This window comes from Eptesicus fuscus, unplaced genomic scaffold (genome assembly GCF_027574615.1).
Source record: "Eptesicus fuscus isolate TK198812 unplaced genomic scaffold, DD_ASM_mEF_20220401 scaffold_69, whole genome shotgun sequence".
Taxonomy (NCBI): Eukaryota; Metazoa; Chordata; class Mammalia; order Chiroptera; family Vespertilionidae; genus Eptesicus; species Eptesicus fuscus.
Window position 1 is genome coordinate 1 of NW_026557633.1, and position 20,676 is coordinate 20,676.

The 20,676-nt window shown below is 49.9% G+C and overlaps 1 protein-coding gene, 1 long non-coding RNA gene and 1 other non-coding gene across 3 annotated transcripts; 2 read left to right on the forward strand and 1 right to left on the reverse strand.

The window, feature by feature from the left end:
* Positions 1-20: 20 nt before the first annotated feature.
* Positions 21-618, forward strand: LOC114229940 (uncharacterized). The gene is made up of 2 exons (XR_008555479.1): positions 21-157; positions 303-618. It is a non-coding gene; the product is annotated as an uncharacterized LOC114229940 (long non-coding RNA).
* Positions 619-2,293: 1,675 nt separating this feature from the next.
* On the reverse strand, positions 2,294-20,424 carry NLRP11 (NLR family pyrin domain containing 11). The gene is made up of 8 exons (XM_054713492.1): positions 20,148-20,424; positions 16,211-17,759; positions 11,863-12,030; positions 11,071-11,241; positions 6,911-7,081; positions 4,762-4,932; positions 4,350-4,520; positions 2,294-2,799 (listed from the first exon to the last, which is right to left on the reverse strand). The coding sequence occupies exons 1-8, from the start codon at positions 20,422-20,424 to the stop codon at positions 2,574-2,576; spliced, it is 2,904 nt and encodes a 967-aa protein (XP_054569467.1). The 3' UTR covers positions 2,294-2,573.
* On the forward strand, positions 19,529-19,647 carry LOC129148509 (5S ribosomal RNA). Its single transcript, XR_008555480.1, has one exon. It is a non-coding gene; the product is annotated as a 5S ribosomal RNA (ribosomal RNA).
* Positions 20,425-20,676: the final 252 nt, after the last annotated feature.

Below are 20,676 nucleotides of genomic sequence, written 5' to 3' on the forward strand. Positions count from 1 at the left end.
CTGAGTCCCTGTGACAGTGCAGACGGGAGCCATGGGGGACACCCCCCCCATAGTTCCTCCTTAGTCTCCTGTCCTGGGCTCTGACCCCGTCCTGGTGTGTCCCCCCCAGGCAGTGACAGCGCCCAGGGCTCTGATGTGTCTCTCTCGGCTTCTAAAGGTGAGACCTGCCGTGGGGAGGGGTGGGCAGAGGGAGGCCTGGGTGGTGGGGAGTCTGTGGGACACTGTGAGCATGAAGTGGGTTTGAGAATGTCACCAGTTCCAGCCACTGCCCTGGATCTGCTCATGATGATTGTCCTCCACAGCGTGAGGAGCTGCCCTGTGGGGACTGAGTGATGGAAGGTGTGTCCACGCTCCCACTTCCTGACTCAGGAACCTCTGATGGGGGTGCACACCTGGCCCTGCTCCCCACACTTTCCTGTCAGCAGAGGCAGCTGGGCCCTCCCCCTCCCCTCCCTGCCTTTCCTCCCTGGGGGCTCTGAGTGACAACTTCCTGCTCCGTATTGAAATGAGGCTGTGCATTGACCTGGTTCTTCAATTCTTCCCGTGCCTGGTGACGGTCATTAAAGGAGACCCTGTAATTAAATGTCTTCTGAGAGGAAATAAACGGAAGCTCCAAGAGTTTTGCAGATTCCTGTGTATTCTGTGCTCTTTGCAGGCGGGACGGGAGGGGCTGTGAGGACGGAGCGTGGTCGGGGCCTGGGCCTGGTCAGTGCTCAGTGCATCGTGGGTTTGACGTGGTCACTCCTGGGCCGGGTCACCTCTCTGCTCCTCTGACCTTGTCCCTCAGGGGAACCCTGTCCCACCAGGACCTGTGGTCACAGGGACTCCCATCCCCCAGGCCTTGTCCCGTGTCCTAATGCAGCGCCTCTCCCGGACCCTGGACAGCGAGCTTCCTGGGGCAGGTCAGCCTGGGCTCAGGCCCGGATGCGGCCCAGCACCCATCGTCCGTTGCTTCTTTGCTCTTGTGGACACTATGCCTGTTGCTGTTTCCATGTGGGAGTTGTGGTCTCATTCTCTGGGCGTCCCCGTCTGACAGTATCGGGGCTCATTTTTGCCGTCAGTGCCCCGCAGGCCCAGGGTCCCTGCACCCAGGACTCTGTGGTGAGGAGAGATGGGTGTTCAGGCTCCTCCTGCTCCGCCTCCTTCTAGGGCCTGAACGTTCCAGCCCTCTGACCAGCTTGGTCTTTCTGGGGACCAGCCCCCACCCTGAAGCCTCCAGGCCCTCAGCCAAGAGCCACCTCATCAGCCTCCCAAAGACACCTGTCACTCAGGAGGTGCCCAGGGTTTAGGGGCTCAGTGCCAGGAGCCAGGGGCAAAGACCAGGCACTTCCTCTCATCCCACAGGTCTCTGCCCACAGATCCATTAATAGCCAAAGGGTCCCAGTAGTTAAGGACGCTGGCACCTTACTAGAGTCCACCCCCTCATGAACAAGAGTCCAGTCCATCCTCCTGGTGAGGATGGTACATGGTCCACACATTTATGGAAATTGCCCACCAGTTTTAGAGAGGACGTTCAAGTTCAGCCACAATGTGATGTTGGTGCCACCTCCCCGCATGGTGAAATGACAGTCAGACAAAACCAACTGTTCCCAGGAATGTGGGCTCCTCTCTCTCATACATTCCTGGTGGGAGAGTGATTGTCTCAAACCTGGTGGGAAATGCTGTGGCCGTACTCCCTGCACCTAGAGACAGGGCAGGGTGGGATGTCGGGGAGTCAGAGGCTGAGCGTCACCCACGGGAGGACAGGAGATCACAAATGGGACGAGGGAGAGAGTGAAAGGTCAGAAGGACAGATGGACCGAACGGAGAGACGCCTGTCAGCAAACCTGTGGAGAAAAGAGAGCCCTGACCCCTGTTGGTGAGAACGGACTTGTGCTCCGGAAAGAGATGTTCAGCCCTTACGCACCTCAAACCGCCCAACTTCCATGATGGCTCCCGTTCACCGGTTGGGCACTCCCACCGTGTCCCCCAATCTCCCCCAATGGGGGCCACACATGTGCTGTCACAGCCGGGAACCTTGGTCCAGATCCAGCTGTGCCACTTCCCCTCTTGAAAGAAGTAATAAAAGGAGGGGTTTAATGAGGCACACGGATCGCACAGATCCTGGAATTTAGGGGAAGTCGCTCTGCCCCACGGGACACCTGTACCTGCGTGAGCAGAGCCGGGGAAGACAGGGAACCAGCTCCAGTGGAGGCGAGAGGAGACGGGATGAGGCAGTCGATGTGGAAACACAAAGGTGGGAATGGGACTGAGTCTCTTCTCAGGGGACGCTGAGGGGAAGCTGTTGGCAGCTCCACTGGACAGGAGTGAAGGGACCAGGGTCTCCAATCAGTGGCTCCACACGGCCCCCGATAGAAGGGGACTTGTTCCCGATGCATTGTGACCTTTTATTACTTCGCAGAGTGCTTTTACTGCTCCTGTGGACAGTGTGGGAGCTTATAGAGAAAGTGGTTGACTCCATCAAGTCCCCAAACAGATATGGACAAGAACCCGTAACCCGTTCTCCTGCATCCCAGCCGCGATGGGAATTCATGCCCCACACTTTGTGGGGAGGGCAGGACGGAGGCAGGTCCTCAGAGCGGTGGCTGATTTCCTCTGGAGTCTGAGGAGGGGAAATGCCAGGGCAGGTCGGGCAGCCGCAGGACGGACCGAGAAAGGCTTACGTCCCCCAGGTTACAGCTGACTTCCCTGCCTTCCTTCTTCGCCCAGGATTGGTCCGTGACGTGCAGGTGGGAGGTTTTTTGTGTGACGGTCGTGAACAACGTCATGGTTTCTGCGTTCAGATCCTTTATGTCGAGCCTGAGAACACACCGAGGGAGAACTCCGGTAACCTCCGTGCTCTAGTCTGGCTTTGTGGCCTCAGGGACCCTTTTCCCCATTCATCATTCTCGGGCATTCTCGGGAGTCTTTCATGTGGACTCTGGGGAGTATTATGCTAAATGACATAAGCCAGGCAGAGAAACGCAAATCCCATATGATGTCACTTATGTAAATGACCTGAATAAACTGACAAAATACAGAGGCATGGATACATGGAACAGACTACCAGATCCCAGATCCATGGGGGTAAGGGGGACTGGAGAAAGAGGGTGAAGAGATTAGCCAAAGGATAGATACGCATCATAGCCTCTGGTCATAGACAACAGTCTGACCCAGAGGGGATGGGGGCTGGAGGCTGGGAGGAGGGGGGCAAAGGTAGGGAAATGGGGACGTCTGTAATAGTGTCAATAATAATAATGGAGTAAAACAAATTGCTAAGAGTAGATCTTAAAAGTTCTCACACCCACACCGGTGGTGACTAAGTGATGGGATGGATATGTTAACTACTCAGATCGTGGTCCTCAATTCACAATCTATTCATATATCAAGTCATTACACAGCGTTACATGTCCGTGACACCCCGATAAATCTGGAGGGGAAATAATATGGAACAACACAAGCCCAAGAAAAAACAAGGCAAGTAGGAATAGGATGGGAGGTATTGTCAGAAGTGTGTAGACGTGTGGACACAACGTTTATAGAAATGGTGGTTGGCAACCTCCAGGCTGGTTTTCAATGGTCTTCATGCCCTTGAGTGGGGGTGGCACCTGTGATTGGCTACAACCAATAGGCAACAATGAGGTGATGCCCATTCCCTTCATGCAAGAGCAGGTAAGAGAGTTACTCCTGCCCGGCTAACAAACTCTACTGCCATGCAGGATTTTAAATTTTTCTTTCTCAATTCTTACTAAAGGATACTGATTTGAGAGAGAGAGAGAGAGAGAGAGAGAGAGAGAGAGAGATCTTTTGCCCCCTGTAGGTGCCCAGACCAGAGATTAAACCCACAACCCAGGCCTGTGCCCTGAGCTTGGATCAAACCCGTAACCTTTTGGTGTTCGGGATGATGCTCTAGCCAACTGAGTCACCGTTCAGGGTCCAAGGGTTACTTTTTACTCTCATTGGCTGGGTCCTAGCTCTAAGGGTTCTACATATATTTTCTTTTTCTTTAAAATATATTTTCATTGATTTCAGAGAGAAAGGAAGAGAGAGAGTGATAGAAACATCAATGATGAGAGAGAATCATTGATCAGCTGCCTCCTGCACACCCCCTCCTGGGGATTGAGCTCACAACCCAGGCATGTGCCCTTGACCGGAATCGAGCCTGGGACCTTCAGTTCGCAGGCCAATGCTCTATCCACTGAGCCACACCAGCCAGGACTACGTATATTTTCAATATCCCAACAGAGAAGACCATTCTTCTCACTTTCTAGGTATCTGGCGCTGGCCACAGCCTCTGCCCTCACCCTGTGCAGCCTGGACCATCTCGTCACAGAATTGTCCCAGTCGCCCACAGGACAGAGCCCACTCACCCGACTGTCCGAAGGACACAATCTGGGTGAGCCAAGCCCTCGAGAAGGTGCACAATTCCTTCGTCGCCCAACTTATTTCCAAGCAGGTTGATTTTTTTCAGAGTTTTGCTGCTGCTGAGAACGGAGGCGAGGGCTGCGCAGCAGGCACCGGTGAGCATACACTCTTCCAGCCTGAGAAGAGAGCACACGGGAGGGGGGCAGTCCTTGGGGCCTAGGGGGCCAAGCACATGGGTATGGACGAGTGCCCCGAACACTCCCTCCCAAGTTGTGCCCTAGAGACCGTGCCCATAGAGCGTCATTCCGAACACCAGACCAATACATCCGGGTCTGCACTTCCCCTTTCCCGTTGTCCTTATCCCCTCAGCTCTTCCAAAGCCTACACAGGAGCTCCCCTCCCCGCCCAGGGACCTACCCGATGTTCTCCAAATTGCAGTTTGGATGTCTCATAGCCCCACACAGCAGCTCCATTCCCGCGTCCCCGATGTTATTGCTCCCGAGCTCCAGGCTCTGCAGGTTGGGGTTATTTTGCAGCACATAGACCATGTACTCACAGCCCTTAGCCGTGAAAAAGCAGCCGGATATCCTGCAGAGAGGGAATGAGCTGGAACCACGGCCGCCCGTCTCAAAGGGTCTCAGAGCAGGAAGTGGCGAGTGTCCCTGAGCCTCCCTCCTGATGTCCCTGAAGAAGGGACTCCGTGGAGACAACAGTCACCTATCCTAAGCATCCCGAAGCACCCGTTAGAACGACTGTATGCAGCCCTATGTCCACAGCAGCGTTACGTGCCATAGCCAAGATCTGGAAACTAGCCCACGTGCCCCTCAGTAGAGGAGTGCATTAAAACGTTGTGGCACATTAACTCCTGCCATTTGCAACAGCATGGATGGACCTGGAGAGCATTGTGCTAAGCGAAATAAGCCAGTTGGAGAAAGAGAAATATCACATGATCTCACTCATTTGTGGAATATAATGAACAACATAAACTGATGAACAAAAACAGATCCAGAGACAGAGAAGCATCGACCAGACCATCAAACCTCAGAGGGAAGTCAGGGGAGGGTGGGGGTAAGGGAGAGAGATCAACCAAAGGACTTGTATGCATGCACATAAGCATAACCCATGGACACAGACACCAGGGGGGTGAGGGCATGAGCGGGGTTGGGGTGGGGGAGCAATGGGGGATAAGGACACACATGTAATGCCTTAATCAATCAACCAATAAGTAAGTTGTGGCACATTTACACAATGGAATACGACGTGGCAGTAAAAAGGAAGGGAATTTTACCTTTTGCAACAGCATGGATGGGCCTGGAGACTAGGATGCCAAATGAAATAAGCCAGTCAGAGAAAGACAAATACCACATGATCTCACTTACATGTGGAATCTAAGGAACAAAATTGACCAACAAAATAGAAGCAAAGCCACAGAAGCGTGGAACATACTGACAAATGTCAAAGTGGAGGGGGAAGAGGGATCGATAAAAGAAGGTAAATGACTTGGCCAAAGAACATGTATGGATCACCCATAGACACAGGCAAGCATGTGGTGATGGCCAGAGAGAAGGGGTGGCAGGGACTGGGTAGATGGGGGGCAACGTGGGAAAGTGGGAACATCAGCAATCGTGTGAACAACAAGAATAAAAGTTAGAAAAAGAACAGTCAGGTAATATTCAAAACTAACTGGATATTAACTCAGCTCCTATTATGATTTTAGAATCAGGGAAACTGAGGCAGAACACTGTAAGCATTTTGTATATATTTTTATTGATTTCAGAGAGGAAGGGAGAGGGAGAGAGGAAGATAGAAACATCGATGATGAGAATCATTGATCGGCTGCCTCCTTCACACCCCCTACTGGGGATCAAGCCTGCAACCCAGGCATGGGCCCTGACCTGGAATCGAACCATGATCTCCTGGTTCATAGGTTGATGCTCAACCACTGAGCCATGCCAGCTGGGCTGTAAGTATTTTTGTCTGATGACTCAGATAACATAAAAAAAATTTTTTTAAATTCCAGTGGATATTCAATATTCTGTATCCATTTCCGGCGTACAGCAGAGTTGCTAGACAATTATGTGGTTGATGAAGCGATCAGATGCCATTCCCGGTCTGTGTTTTTGTGATGCTAGACTTGAGCTTCAAGGAGTTGTTTTCGGCAACCTCTTTTGATGCTCATGATTCTGCCGTCCCTACTCACGTCCACAGCCAACATCATTGCCTGGCCGCTGTTGGCCCAGTGGCCAGAGCCTCAGCCCGTGTAGCGAAGGGTTGAGGGTTCCATTCCCAGTCACGGGCGTGTACCTGAGCTGCAGGTTCCATGCCTGGCACGTGCTGGAGGCAACCCATCGATGTGTCTCTCTCATATCCACCTCTCTATGTGCCTCTGTCTCTCTCTCTCCCCTGCCCTCCTTCCCTCCCTTCCACTCTGTAAATATTAACAACAACAACAACAAAATCCTCAGGTGAGGAGTCACAACAGTACAACAAGACAACTCCCGTCCCCAAACCCTTTCTCGGAAGCCACACGGCCATCCAAGAAAGACACTGCGGTGGCAAGACTTACTCCAGCTCTCTCACCGAACAGGTTGGGAACACCAGGGCCATCATCAACACCAGCACTCCGTTATCTCGTATGTTATTCACGCTCACATCCAGATGCTTCAGAGTTTCGGTGAGGACGAGACTTTTTGCGATTAAGCTTAAAGAACGTAATGTGAGAGAACAGAAGAGCAACCTGCGGGGAAAGAAAAACACGAGGAGGAGGAGGAGGAGGTGGAGGAGACGGAGGAAGAGGAGGAGGGGAAGGAAGAGGAGGAAGAGGAGGAGGGGAAGGAGGAGGAGAAGGAGGAGGAGGAGAAGGAGGGGAAGGAAGAGGAGGAGGAGGAGGAGGAAGAGAAGAAGGAAGGGAGGAGGGGAAGGAAGAGGAGGAGGAGGAAGAAGAGGAGGAGGAGGAAGGAAGAGGAGGAGGAGGAGAAGGAGAAGGAAGAGAAGGAGGAGGAAGAGAAGGAGAAGGAGGAGGAGGAGGAGAGGAAGAAGATTCTGAGTCAATAACACAGTTCAACCACCTGAGATATTCTAGAATTAGATAGTGGTGATGGTTATAGGACTCTGAGCATATGGAAAGACCATTAGAATGTGGACCTTATCATTATTGTTTGTTAATCCTCACCTGAGGATATTTCTTTCATTGATTTTTTTTATTTTTTTATTTTTAGTATTTAAAGTATTACAGCCCTAACTGGTTTGGCTCAGTGGATAGAGCATTGACCTGAGGACTGAAGGGTCCCAGGTTCGATTCCAGTCAAGGGCATGCCCCTTGGTTGTGGGCACATCCCCAGTAGGGGTTATGCAGGAGGCAACTGATCGATGTTTCTAACTCTCTATCCCTCTCCCTTCCTCTCTGTAAAAATTCAATAAAATATATTTTTTTAAAAATAAAGTATTACAAATAATAGTACATATGTCTCCTTTTTTCCCCCATTGACCTCCCCCCAGCCTCTCGTACCCCTGGCACATGCCCCCGCTCCCCGCCCAGTGTCTATGTTCATTGGTTATGCGTATATGCATGTATACAAGTCCTTCGACTTTCTTAAAGAGAAACACTGGAAGGGAGAGGGAGAGAGAGAGAGAAGCACGAATTGGTTGCCTTCTGCACGCGTTCCTACTGGGGCCTGGGATCAAACCTGTAACTCAAGTAGGTGCCCTTGACTGGGATTTGAATCCAAGACCCTTCCGTGCCCAGGCCAGCACTCTAACCACTGAGACACACCGGCCAGGGATGAATGTAAACTGTACAGTGCATATTATGGTATGTGAATCAAATCTCAAATCTGTCCAAAAAAAATCAAACAGGAAACAAATCATGAAGATGGCATTCTGAGGTGACATTACACCTATTGGGAGTGTCAGTATTGAGCCAATAACTTCTGACCCTTTTTTGAACAGGAGGAAAATTAAGTCATACTGGAATTAATTACTTCCTGGGTTCCTCAGGGACCAGAAAGATCCTAGAATAACGAGCCTCTGAAGACAATTGTATGTATATTTTGAGACTTGGAGTTAGAAAGAAGAACATGTATTATCCTCCCTCCTCAAATCACTGAGCAAGACCATTAAGTCTAAATGACAGAGCGAGGGGCTAGAGCCTTAGGATCTCATATGTGGAGAATAATCAGCTTGATTACAAGCTTGAATGCCTTTATGAAAAGTTGATCATTTTTTAAAGATGCGCCTGAGGGTATGGATTTATTGATGAGAGAGAGAGAGAGAGAGAGAAGAGAGAAACATCAATGTGAGACAAATACTTCCATCGTTTGTCTTTTATAAGCATACTGACCAGGGATCGAGTCTTCCCCCCGCCCCCCAGTCTAGTTATGTCCCAGCTTGGGAATGGAACCTGCAACCTTTTGTGGTTTAGGACAATGCTCCAACCAATGGAGCCACCCGGCAGCCAGGGCAAAGGTTTATAATTTTTAAGTGTCAAAGATGAGGGGGAAATTATAGAGTTATGAACAGAAGGAATTAATAGAACATTTGTAAACATTTGACCTAAAAAATAAGAAAACAATAGAATACCATGTAATACTACCAGAGGGACTGGTGTTAGAAACAACCACATGAATATTTCTACAGGATAATACATGAACAATCATGACTATCAAGAGTTGTTTTAGTTCCTGGTGTCGTGTGTTGAAATCCTCTGAGTACTGAGAAAACACACATACACACACAAAAACAACAACAAAACAAACCCACACAACACACACCACAAAACAACAATAAGAAACAACAACCGCCAAAACCGGTTTGGCTCAGTGGATGGAGCGTCGGCCTGCGGACTCAGGGGTCCCAGGTTCGATTCTGGTCAAGGGCATGTACCTTGGTTGCGGGCACATCCCCAGTGGGGGGTGTGCGGGAGGCAGCTGGTCGATGTTTCTCTCTCATCGATGTTTCTGGCTCTCTATCCCTCTCTCTTCCTCTCTGTGAAAAATCAATAAAATATATTTTAAAAAAAAACCAAAAAATAAAAAAACAACAACCCACCACCAACACACCTACTATGCACTGCCCGGTAGCTCATTAAGTTGGAGCATCATCCCTATACACCGAGGTTGAGGGTTTGACTCCTGGTCAGGGCACACACAAGAATTAAAAAAAATGAATACATAAATATGTAGAACAACAAATCCATGTTTCTCTCTCTCTCTCTCAAAATCAATAAATAAGAAGAAATAAAGAAATGTAGACATAGCCCCTTGTCTACCATCTTGAAAGAAGTAGAAACTGGAATAAACAGAAGTCCCTACTTCAAGGCACCCTATCTCCACACCTTCCTCTTCTTGGCATCCTTCCTTGTACTCTCAGTGACATCACATCCCTCATGACACCCATCACGGCTACTTATCGAGAAAGTAACGATGAGTCCTCGCTCTTATCAAGTCAGTTGCCATGGCCCAGATGTGTACTGAGCCTGCACAACCCCATATTTAACTCTCCCTCCAAAGCCATAGGATTGGGAGTGTGATGACTCCCTTCTCCTGACATGAAAAAGGCAAATTGAGGAAAGCTACGTAGATAGCCCATTGGGAACAACAATTCAGGTCTGCCTGACCCCCAACACCATGCTTTCACCGTTGTTATACTTCCCCCTCATTGTGTGTAGTGTTGTGTGTGTTTTTTTTCCATTGATTTATTGCTAATCCTCACCTGAAGATGTTTTTTCATTGATTTTTAGAAGTGGGAGGGAGGGAATGAAAGGAGGGGGTAGGGGAAGAGAGGAGCATCAGTGTAAGAGAGGAATGGATTGGTCGCCTCTCCTACCTGCAACCCAGGTAGGTGCCCTTGACAGGGAATAGAACCTGAGACCCTTTGGTATCAGGGCCAACACTCTAACCACTGAGGCACACCATCCTGGGCTTAATCAGTTTGTAGAAAGAGAGGAAGGGAGAGTGAGAGAAAGGAAGGGGAGAGAGAAAGGAAGAGAGAGAGGAGAAGGAAAGAGAGAAAGAGAGAAAGGGAGAGAGAGAGAGAGAGAGAAGGAGACAGAGAGAGAGAGAAAGAGAGGGAGAGAAAGGGAGAGAGAGAGGAGAGAGGAGAGAGAGAGAGAGAGAGAGAGAGAGAGAGAGAGAGAGAGAGAGAGAGAGAGAGAGAAAGAGAAGAGAGAAAAACATCAATTTGTTTCACTTATACTTCCACTAGTAGCCCTGCGCACGAATCCGTGCACCAATAGCTCACCAATAGCTCTCCACCTCTCATAGCTCACTGCCCCAACCTCCTGCTGATCCGTGATCTGGTCGTTATGCGGTCGGTCATTATGCTTCACAGCGTAACAACCATTGCATATTACATCTTTATCATATAGGATTGGTTGTCTTTTTAAAACTGGGACTCAGCCTCAGATTTCCTTTTTTTGTTTGTTTAAAAAATGACTTTTTAGAGAGAGAGGAGAGGAAGGGAGAGGGAGAGAGAGAGAAACATTAATGTGAAAGTGCAACATTGATCAATTGCCTCCTGCACGCCCCCTACTGGGGATCAAGCCCACTACTTGGGCATGTGCCCTAACTTGGAATCTGAACAGCAACCTTGACCTATGAGGATGATCCTTTACCCAACAGAGCTACCCGGTGGCCTCTGCCACACCCACAATGGTGTTTTGACCACATGCTCAGACATTCATGCTCCGGTCCAAATGCGTACGTGGTGGGATTAAATAAGCCGACTTACACCAGCGACTCAAGAACACAGTTTGGATGGAACAAAGCGTCACAGAAGATTTTCATCCCGTCCCTGCTCAGCGCATTTTTGGACAAGGTCAGTTTCTTCAGGTTCTTGCTGCTGATGAGCAGAGAGGCGAGCTGTTTGTAGGCACTGGCTTCCAAATCACACTTCATTAAGCTGTAGGAGGAAATACACACGGATGGGGTGAGGCTGTCCAGGTTTCCAAGCCATCTCTCTTTCGAGAGGAACCAGCTCCCATCGAGGGAGAGGACACCTACTAAATATGAGCAACAAACATCCTTCTTCCGCTTCTCGATCTTGCCCCACAGCAGTTCTCCAAGTTCAAATTCAGGCAAGTTTGGAGATGGAGTAGGCAGTTCTTCCCCCCACCCCCACCCCCACCCCCACCCCCATCCATATGCATCATCCCTGTGTTTCAGAATTCTAACTCGGGTATCAAGACACTCAGCGTTCCATCACATTTACGGTGACCTCTGATTCCCCCCCCGCCCACCCCGGAATAACCTGTGTTGTGTTGCATAATTGGCTCTTGACTAACTTTCTGACTTTGTCTAACGTTCTACTCATTGCCCACACGATGCCGTCTTCCCTCTCTGCACTCTGATGTTCGTGGGAGAGAAATAAACCCCGAGCCAAAAACCTTCTAGGAACGTGGCCTCAAGGAGAAGTAGCAGGAGGTATTATCCAAAGAGCCCCCAGAACACCCAGCTCTTCCCCCCGCAACTCCCTCCCCCCCCCACACACACACAATGCACATTCAGTTGGGTGGCAACCCACCTCAGGTGCTGGATGCTGCACGTCGGATTGGTGAAGACCTGGTGCAGAAGCGAGAACACCTTCAAAGAGATGGGCATGCAACTCAGGCAAAGGCACGTCAGGTTCCGGTTGTGAACTATTGCCTTGAACAGGTCTTCGAACCTGGTGTCGACCGAGAAATAGGTCAACCTGCCGAAGAGGAAACAGCAGGAGAGTTCCAGTCAAGGTCCTCGACCGACGAGCACATCTTCTCTGCGGGTTTCCCTGCCACCCTACTTCATTCTAGAACATTTCTGAGTGTGGACCATTTCTCCACAGACCTTTCAGCATCTTCGATTCCCTGGCAAGTCCAACGACCTCTGCTAATCCCCCAATCAGACTGTTGACTTGGAAAGAACCCTCTGAAATATCATTGCTGTGATGTACACATAAACAACTGTTGGACATAGAAATCGGGACTCAAAAGAACTGTTGGCCCAGAAAGAAAAAATAAATAAAAATCCAGCCCTTAAGTGGACAACCCAGCTCTTCATGATTCGGCCCCAATAGGGCTCTGACCTCACTTCCTCCTACTCTCCTTGCACACCACAGTGCATCTGCCGGTCCACCTTCTCCGCCAGGAGTGCTTTCTTACCACACACGTAGCCAATTTCTCTACTTCTTTCTGGTACCTAATCAAGCATCAACTCAGTTTTCCCCCAGACCCCCCAAAGATTGCATCTAGACTCTTGTACTATTTTTTTCTAGCACATTGCATTTTTAAAAATATATTTTTCTTGATTTCAGAGAGGAAGGGAGAGAGAGAGAGAAATAGAAACATCAATGATGAGAGAGAATCATTCATCGGCTGCCTCCTGCATGCCCCTACTGGGGATCAAGTCCACACCTAGGCATGAGCCCTCGACCAGAATCAAACCTGGGACCTTTCAGTCCACAGGCCAATGCTCTATCCACTGAGCCAAACCAGCTAGGGCCTAACACATTGTATTTTTATTGTGTAGTTAGAATGCAATTTCTGAGAGCAAGAATTTTTGTGGGGGAGGGTTGGTGGGTGGGAAGTGATCAACCAAAGAATATATATATATATACTAGAGGCCCAGTGCACGAATTCATGCAGCAGTGGGGTCCCTCGGCCTGGCCTGTGGGATCAGGCCAAAACCTGCTCTCCAACATCCCCCGAGGGGTCCCAGATTGCGAGAGGGCGCAGGCCATGCTGAGGGACTCCACCAGTGCATGACTGGGGCCGGGGAGGGACTTGGGAGGTTGGCCAGCCAGGAAGGGACCACGGGAGGGCTCCAGGGCATGTTGGGTCCATCTCCCTCAGTCCTGATTGGTCGGACCTGAGCTCAAAGCTAATTTACCGGTTGGAGCGTCTGCCACCTTGTGGTCAATGCACATCATAGCAACTGGTCAACCGATCGACTGTCTACCTCCTGGTTGTCAGTGCACATCATAGTGAGCAGTTCAGTGGCCTTAGCATATCATTAGCATATTGCACTTCGATTGTTTGAACAGACAACTGGACAACCGGACACTTAGCATATTAGGCTTTTATTATATAAGATACTAGAGGCCTGATGCACGAAATTTGTGCAAGGGGCTCAGCCCTCGCAGCCCTGGCTTCATCCTGAAGGTCGTCCAGAAGGTTGTCCGACTGTCCAGCTGTCCAGTCTGATTAGCATATTACACTTTTATTATTATAGATATCCCATGGACACAGACAATAGGGTGGTGAAGGCCTGGAGCAGAGGGTGGGGGCGGGCTAGAAGGGGTCAGTGGAGGGGAAAAGGGACATATATAATACTTTCAACAATAAAGATTTTCTTAAAGGAATTTTAAAAATCCACACCAGTTATTCCTGTTCCCCAAAGGATTGAGATAACACCTACTTGAGTGTCCGAAGTTGACAGTCGGGATGGCTCAGGGCTTTACACAGAACCCTGTCGGAGGTATCGTCAAGGTCAGTGTTACAGAGTTCCAGTTCCCGGAGGGTCCCCCTGGTGTGGAGTAAAGTGCAGACATCCCTCCAGTGGACGAGGCTCTTGATTGTTCTACGTGGAGGAAGAATGCAATTCTCCAGGAATTTAGAAGACGAGGCATTCACTAAAACATCTGTTAACCAGCCCAGACTTAGAGCCAGGCAGGAGGAAATAAAGGACGGCCACACGCACAACAACAACATCCATGTGGCGAGCCGGCGCGGCCATGGCACACTCAGGCCCACGTTGGGCCCCTTACGTGCCGCACCAGCTCAGCCAGGTTCGGTGACCCTGAGAGGGGGCGGTGAAGGATGGAGAACAGACAGACAAGAGAAGAAAGCTGGGTCTGGGTGGGACACCCTCCCCTCTGATGGAGAGCTAGCAACAGCGCCACGGACTACAAGCCGTGTCTTTATTTTACAGCCAGATTCCACGAGGCAAAGTAAGGGCGTGGTCAAGATGTTCACAGCATTCTCTGGGTTTCAATCCTACTCAATTACATGCACCTGAACTCTATCAAGCCCACATCACTCAGGCCACGTGTTCGGACCATAGGTTCAAGCTTACAACTACAGCTGTTGGCTCTAATTGTGTTGGGAGGGCTCTGCCCTCCAAGCTGGGACTTGCACGTGGTCATGAGAGGACTGTGCCCTCTCATTAGCCCGAGGCTTGAACTTGTCCAAACACTGTAGCCGCGCCCCACACATCCAGACCCACAAAAGGAATGGATGAGTCTGTAGACAGTCAAGGGACAATGTTCTGAGTGCAGTGTTCTTGGGTGTGATGATGTTCATGATTAAGAAACACCAGTAATTGTTTAATGTGTTTTTATTGTTTTGAGAGAGAGAGAGAGAGAGAGAGAGAGAGAAAAACATCAATTGGCTGCCACCTCCATGCCCCCTACTGGAGACTGAGGCCACATCCCAGGCATGTGCCCTGACTAGGAATCAAACAGCCACCTCTCCATGTATGGGGCCCTACTCCAACCAACTGAGCCACACTGGCCAGGGCCCAGTATTTTTTTGAAACATATTTTTATTGATTTCAGAGAGGAAGGGAGAAGGGGAGAGAGAGAGAAACATCAAGGATGAGAGAGAATCACTGATCAGCTGCCTCCTGCACGCCCCACATGGAGGATCAAGCCTGCAACCCAGGCATGTGCCCTGACCGGGAATCGAACTGTCACCTTCTGGTTCATAGATCAATGCTCAACCCTGGCCGGGCACCCACCCTCCTTTATATCTAAGCCACCACCAACCCTCACCTGAATTAGTGCCGTAGCCCTCTACCGGGCCTCCTGGCTCCCGCCCTTGCCCTGACCCCTAAGTCTATTCTCACCACAGCAACAGTCTCCTTCTATTTGTTTTCCACCTTTTCTGGCTAAAACCAGTTATTACAGTGACCTACAAGGCCCTGTAATATCAGCCCCCATTATCTCTCTAACCTCATTTCCTACTATTCTCCTCCCACACCACTACCACCACCACACACACACACACACACACACACTCACTTCATTTCACACCAGCCTCCTTACTGTGTTTTGAACACCTGAGGCACACTCCCACATCAGGGCCTTTGTACTTCTATTTCCTCTATCTACACTTTTCGCCACCTCCCTGACTTAGTTCAGGTTTTTGGCCAAGTGTTACTTCCCCCTAATTATCTATAGTAATTAGAGTAATGCCCCACCCCAAAGGTCCACGTCCTCATCCCTGGAACCTATATCGATGATAACACCAGTATTGATGGTACATGTTGCACAGTCTATGCCATCAGGAACATCCCGAAGCAATTTATAAAGATTATTTCAGTTAATCCACACAGTAGGTCTGAAGAACTGAGTGAGGTTAAGCCAGTGGTTATCAACGAGGGGTGATTTGGGATATTTGTTAATGTCTGATGCCTTTTTTTTTTGTTTTTTTTTAATGGTCACAACTAGCGGAGCCATTTCTACTGGTGTCTCGTGGGTAGAGGTCAGAGCTACTAGGAAACTGCTTACAATGCACAGGACAGAAAAGAAGTGTATGGCCCCAGATGTCAATGAGGCTGATGTTCAACCCAGAAGCCCTCACTTAAACTGCAGCCGAGAGACTGTAAAAATCGCCAGTCACTAGAGATGCCCGCATCACCTTTAGTTTCAGCCTCAGGATGGTCAACAGCACTAGAATGATGGGCAGGTCTCAGAAATACAGGAAACAACAAAATGAAAGACGGTGAAGGGCTCAGCCAAAGACCCTATAGGCATCACCCATAGACACAGGCAACAGTGTGGTGATGGCCAGAGGGAAGAGGGGGTCCAAGGTTGGGTAGGGGGGCACAGGGAGGAAACGGGGACCTCTGGAATCGTATCAACAACAACAATAAAAGGAACAAATTTGAAGACTCACCTAGGAGTTGGTTGCTCATTAGACTTGTTCTCAAAGATGTTTTGAACCGTCAGCTTCAGCTTCTGTAGACGACGACAGCGCCCCAGGCAGTAGGACGACACCATCAGGTCTCGGTGGTCTCTCACATAAACAGCCGCTTCTAGAAAGGAGTCCAGGATCCGTTTCACGTATTCCTCCTCCTGGTTCTCAAAGAGACCGTGAAACAGAGGTGTGTGGTGCCCAATGGCTTTCACGTTATCACCGAAACTCCTCATCTCCGTGAGCAGGTACTGGCTGACGGAGTCTGTCCGGAGGCGGCAGCCGAGGGCCGTCTCGAAAGTGTGCCTCCTCTTCTTGTTCAGGAGCCCCAACATGGAGGCAATGACCGCACTGAGGTCATCGGACAGCTCCCGTTTCCCTTTCCACCGGCCCCAGGCCGAGGGGATCCCGCGCTCGGCCAGCGGCAGCATGAACCCTACGGCCGCACAGAACTCCTGGATTTTCGTGTGGATGAACCTGTAATGGCCTTTCAGGTGGCTGCTGGGCCACAGAATCTCCAGGGTCTGCAACGTGGAGATGTCGGCCTGGCTGAACCCCACGCTCCTGAGGTCCTCCTCGGTGAAGTGCAGCGTGTTGTGGAGCAATCCTTCCAGGGCCAATGAGCAGAGGCTTTGCAGGGGGACCCGGGGGCGCCCCTCAGCAGCCTGGGAGGTCAGCGTGTCAGCCAGGAAATGAGTGTAGATGTCGGTGAGCGTTTGGCACGAGCGTTTCAGGTCCGCCCCCTGGTCCATCTGCCGCCTCAGGGCGACGCAGGTGACCCAGCAGAGGATGGGGGCTTGGCACAGGTGCAAGAAGAGCTCGTTCTTCTGCACGAGCTGGAAGGCCGCCTCGGCCCGCTGGCCGTCCCTGAAGAACAAGGTGAAATACTTCTGCCTCTTTTCACGGGAGAACGACAGGGTCATGAGCGTGTCCGTCTTCTTCATGAGATCCCAGGTGACGGCCTGGCCTTGGGGCCTCGACGTGATGAGGAAGCGGCAGCCTGGGGCCAGCTTCCTCGTCAGCAAACTGGCCACCAGCACGGGCGTCGACAGCTGCTGCCTGCTGTCGGTGCACAGAGCCTGCCGGCTGATGCGGAAGGTGAGGTCCACGTCGTCCAAGTCCTCGAGGACAAACAGGATCTTCTGCGGCTCGGAGAGGATGTCGGCCACGGGAGCCTGGCCCTCGGGCCAGTCCTTGGAGATCAGCTCCACCAAGCTGCCGGAGGTCATCTGGTTGAGGTCGTGAGAAGGGAGGTGAATCACGTAGGAGAACACGTCCGCCCAGATGTTGCCATTGACCCACTCGTACAGCGCCCCTCTCAGGACCATCGTCTTCCCAGAGGCTTGCTGCCCTATCAGAAACACGTTCAGGGCCTTGGATGCCTCCAGACTCACGTGGCGAAAGACGAAGTCGAATTTGCCGACGAGCTCTAGGATCATGTCCTGACAGAATGTGTCATGGATGCGGTTGCGAAGGCACCTTTCCCCCTGGAGTTTCTTCTTTATGAGGATCTTGTGTGCCTCTTTGTTCCCTAAGTCAGTGAGAACCGGGCAGAGAAAAATGCGGAACAGAGATGAAAGTTCAAGATACACACACACACACACACACACACACACACACACACACAGACCACACAAAACACCAGTTTCCCCCAGGATCTCTACTTCCTAGCATTCATCATAAAGACACAGTTACAAGAGATTCGCTACCGGGAACGAATAAAGAAAAAGTGGGACAGCCCTAGCCGGTGTGGCTCAGTGGATAAAGCATCGGCCCACAGACTGAAGGGTCCCAGGTTCAATTCTGGTCAAGGGCATGTGCCTCAGTTGCAGGCTCAATCCCTGGCCACCAACCAATCAATGCGTCTCTCTCACATAGATGTTTCTGTGTGTCTCTCCTCCTCCCTTCCACTCTCTAGAAATTCATAGAAAAAATATCCTCAGGTGAGGATTAACTGAAATAAAAAAGAAGAAGAAGAAATGTGAAGATTCAGAATCAGATTCCTCGAGGAAGGAAATGGATGAACAAGGAAAACAACCCAAAACAGGTTTTCCTACGCTTTCTCCAGAAACATCCATGCCAGAAGATAGAGAAGCAATTTCTAGAACACTATAAGGAGTGACCGAAGAGCAGTGTGTCCATAGAGATGTCCAACAGACACATGGAAAGATGTCCAATGTCATCTGAGAAATGCACATCCAAACCACAGGAACATATCACCTCATACCTGTCAGGATGGCCATCATCAATAAATCCACAAACACATGTTGGCGAGGATGTGGAGAAATTGGAACCCTCAAGCACTGTGGGTGGGATTGCTAATTAGTGCAGCTACTATGCAAATCATAGTGTGGAGTGTTCTCTAAACAAATGAATAATAGAACCACCATCTGACCCAGTCATCTCACCTCTGGCCCTTAGTCTAAAGAAATCCAAAACACTAATTGGAAACACTGCAATGGACATAGGGGTGGATCGTATGTCAGCAGTGCTAAACCCGAACCCTGCCCATAAAACGATCTTGGCGAATTACAATCCACTTTTTCATTTGAGAGATTTTGTCAACAATAAGTGTGGAAAGATGCACCAAACGTTACCGATCTCCGATTTCACGTCTCACATCAGAAGATGTGGTAAACACGGGGACCACATTATCATGATTTTAAAAAATCAGCAACAAATTCAGTAGTGGATGCCCGATAACTTATTTGGGGCGAAGACCAGAGAGGATCTGAAATATTTCTTCCATAAGATGAGTTGTAACTGTCTGGAGGGGTTCAAGGGATGGCAGTCAACCCGAAGACATGGTTGTCTAGACCTGGTGACTCCTTTGCAGCTGTGAAATCACCTGGTGACTCCTTTGCAGCTATGAAATCACCCAATGGTCCCTCTGAATATTTGAGTCTTTCCAGATGGGTGGAGAACATATAAGGGATGAAAAAAGATATGAGAAAAGACCCTGGCATTTGGAGTCAGCTATGTTTGGCTTAGAGCCTCAGCTCGGGGGCACGTTGAACTAGATCCATGACCTTGGTGATTTCTCTTAGCCTCTCATATACTCTTTCTTCCCACTGGGATAAACAACTACATCCACTTGAGAGAAGTTTGGTAATGACTGAGGCAGCCCAGGAACATGATATGCTTAGCAGAGTACCTCCTATGTTAATTCTCCATAATCTTTGCACACATCCCCACCGATTTCTTTGGCCAAATCTTACAGTTCTATCCCAAAATATCATGCTTGCAATCTCTTCTAAGTACAGCCAGCACTGTAAAAGGCGGGGGGATAAAAGTTGTGTGGTCTACCGCCATACTACCCTGAATGCACCCGATCTCCTCTGATCTCAGAAGCTAAGCAGGGTCGGGCCTGGTTAGTACTTGGATGGGAGACCGCCTGGGAATACCGGGTGCTGTAGGCTTAAAAAAAAAAAAAAGTTGTGTGTTGGTTGTTTTTTTTTACTTTAGAGAGAGAAAGGAAGGGAGAGGGAGAGAGATAGAAACATCAAGGAGAGAGAAGCATCATCAACATCAATTGGCTGTTTCCTGTATGACCCCTGCTGGGGATCAAGCCCAAAACAGGGGTATGTACCATGACCAGGAATTGAACCATCGACCTCTTGGTGCATGGGTTGACGCTCAACCACTGATCCACACCAGCCGGGCCACAGACAGTACCTTCTTTGGGCAGGTCTAACCCTTCAGCCAGCTCCTTTCATTCAGTCAGTCAGCGTGAGGGAAGAAAATATGGGCAGAATCAGAAAGTCATGAGATGGGACAAAACCCACACCCAAGCCACCACTGGTCCTCTAATGGCGTCCAGGTCTGAAGACCGGCCCTTTGGGGGGGATGGAGACGTCACTTGATCAAAACGACCCGTCTTCCTAAGCACTGCCCCGTCCTTCCCCAACCCACTACTCACGGTTCCGCCTCGCGTTGATGGTCTCGCAGAGGTCTTTCCGCGGGATCTTGTGGAAGATGTTGTACATCAAGTTCCAGAGGTGCTGGGCCTCGTAAGATGTTGTCAACTGGTGGGCCAGGTCTGGCTTTTCTTCGCTTAGCTCGAGCCTGGGGATGGGCGGGAGTCCAATCTCCATGCATTCTTGTCCCAGGAGGTTCCTCAGACTGTGGCATTCCTTTCTGCTGAGCTTCTCTAAATACCACAGCAGGTCAGAGTCAGAAGAATCGGATTCTGCCATCTTGTGTCTCTAGCAAGAATCTTGAGAACCAAAGAATATTATAGGATCTAGAAAACCAAGAGGGAACCAGAGAATCATTCCACAGGGCACCCGTTCTTTCGAAGTGGACTCAGTAAAAAAAAAAAAAAAAAAAAAAAAGACAAAACAAAAAGCACTTGTGGCCCAATATGAGGTGCTTTTTGATAGTCTATTAACAAAGAGCTCTTGCCCTGGCCGGTGTGGCTCAGTGGATAGAACATCAGCCTATGAACT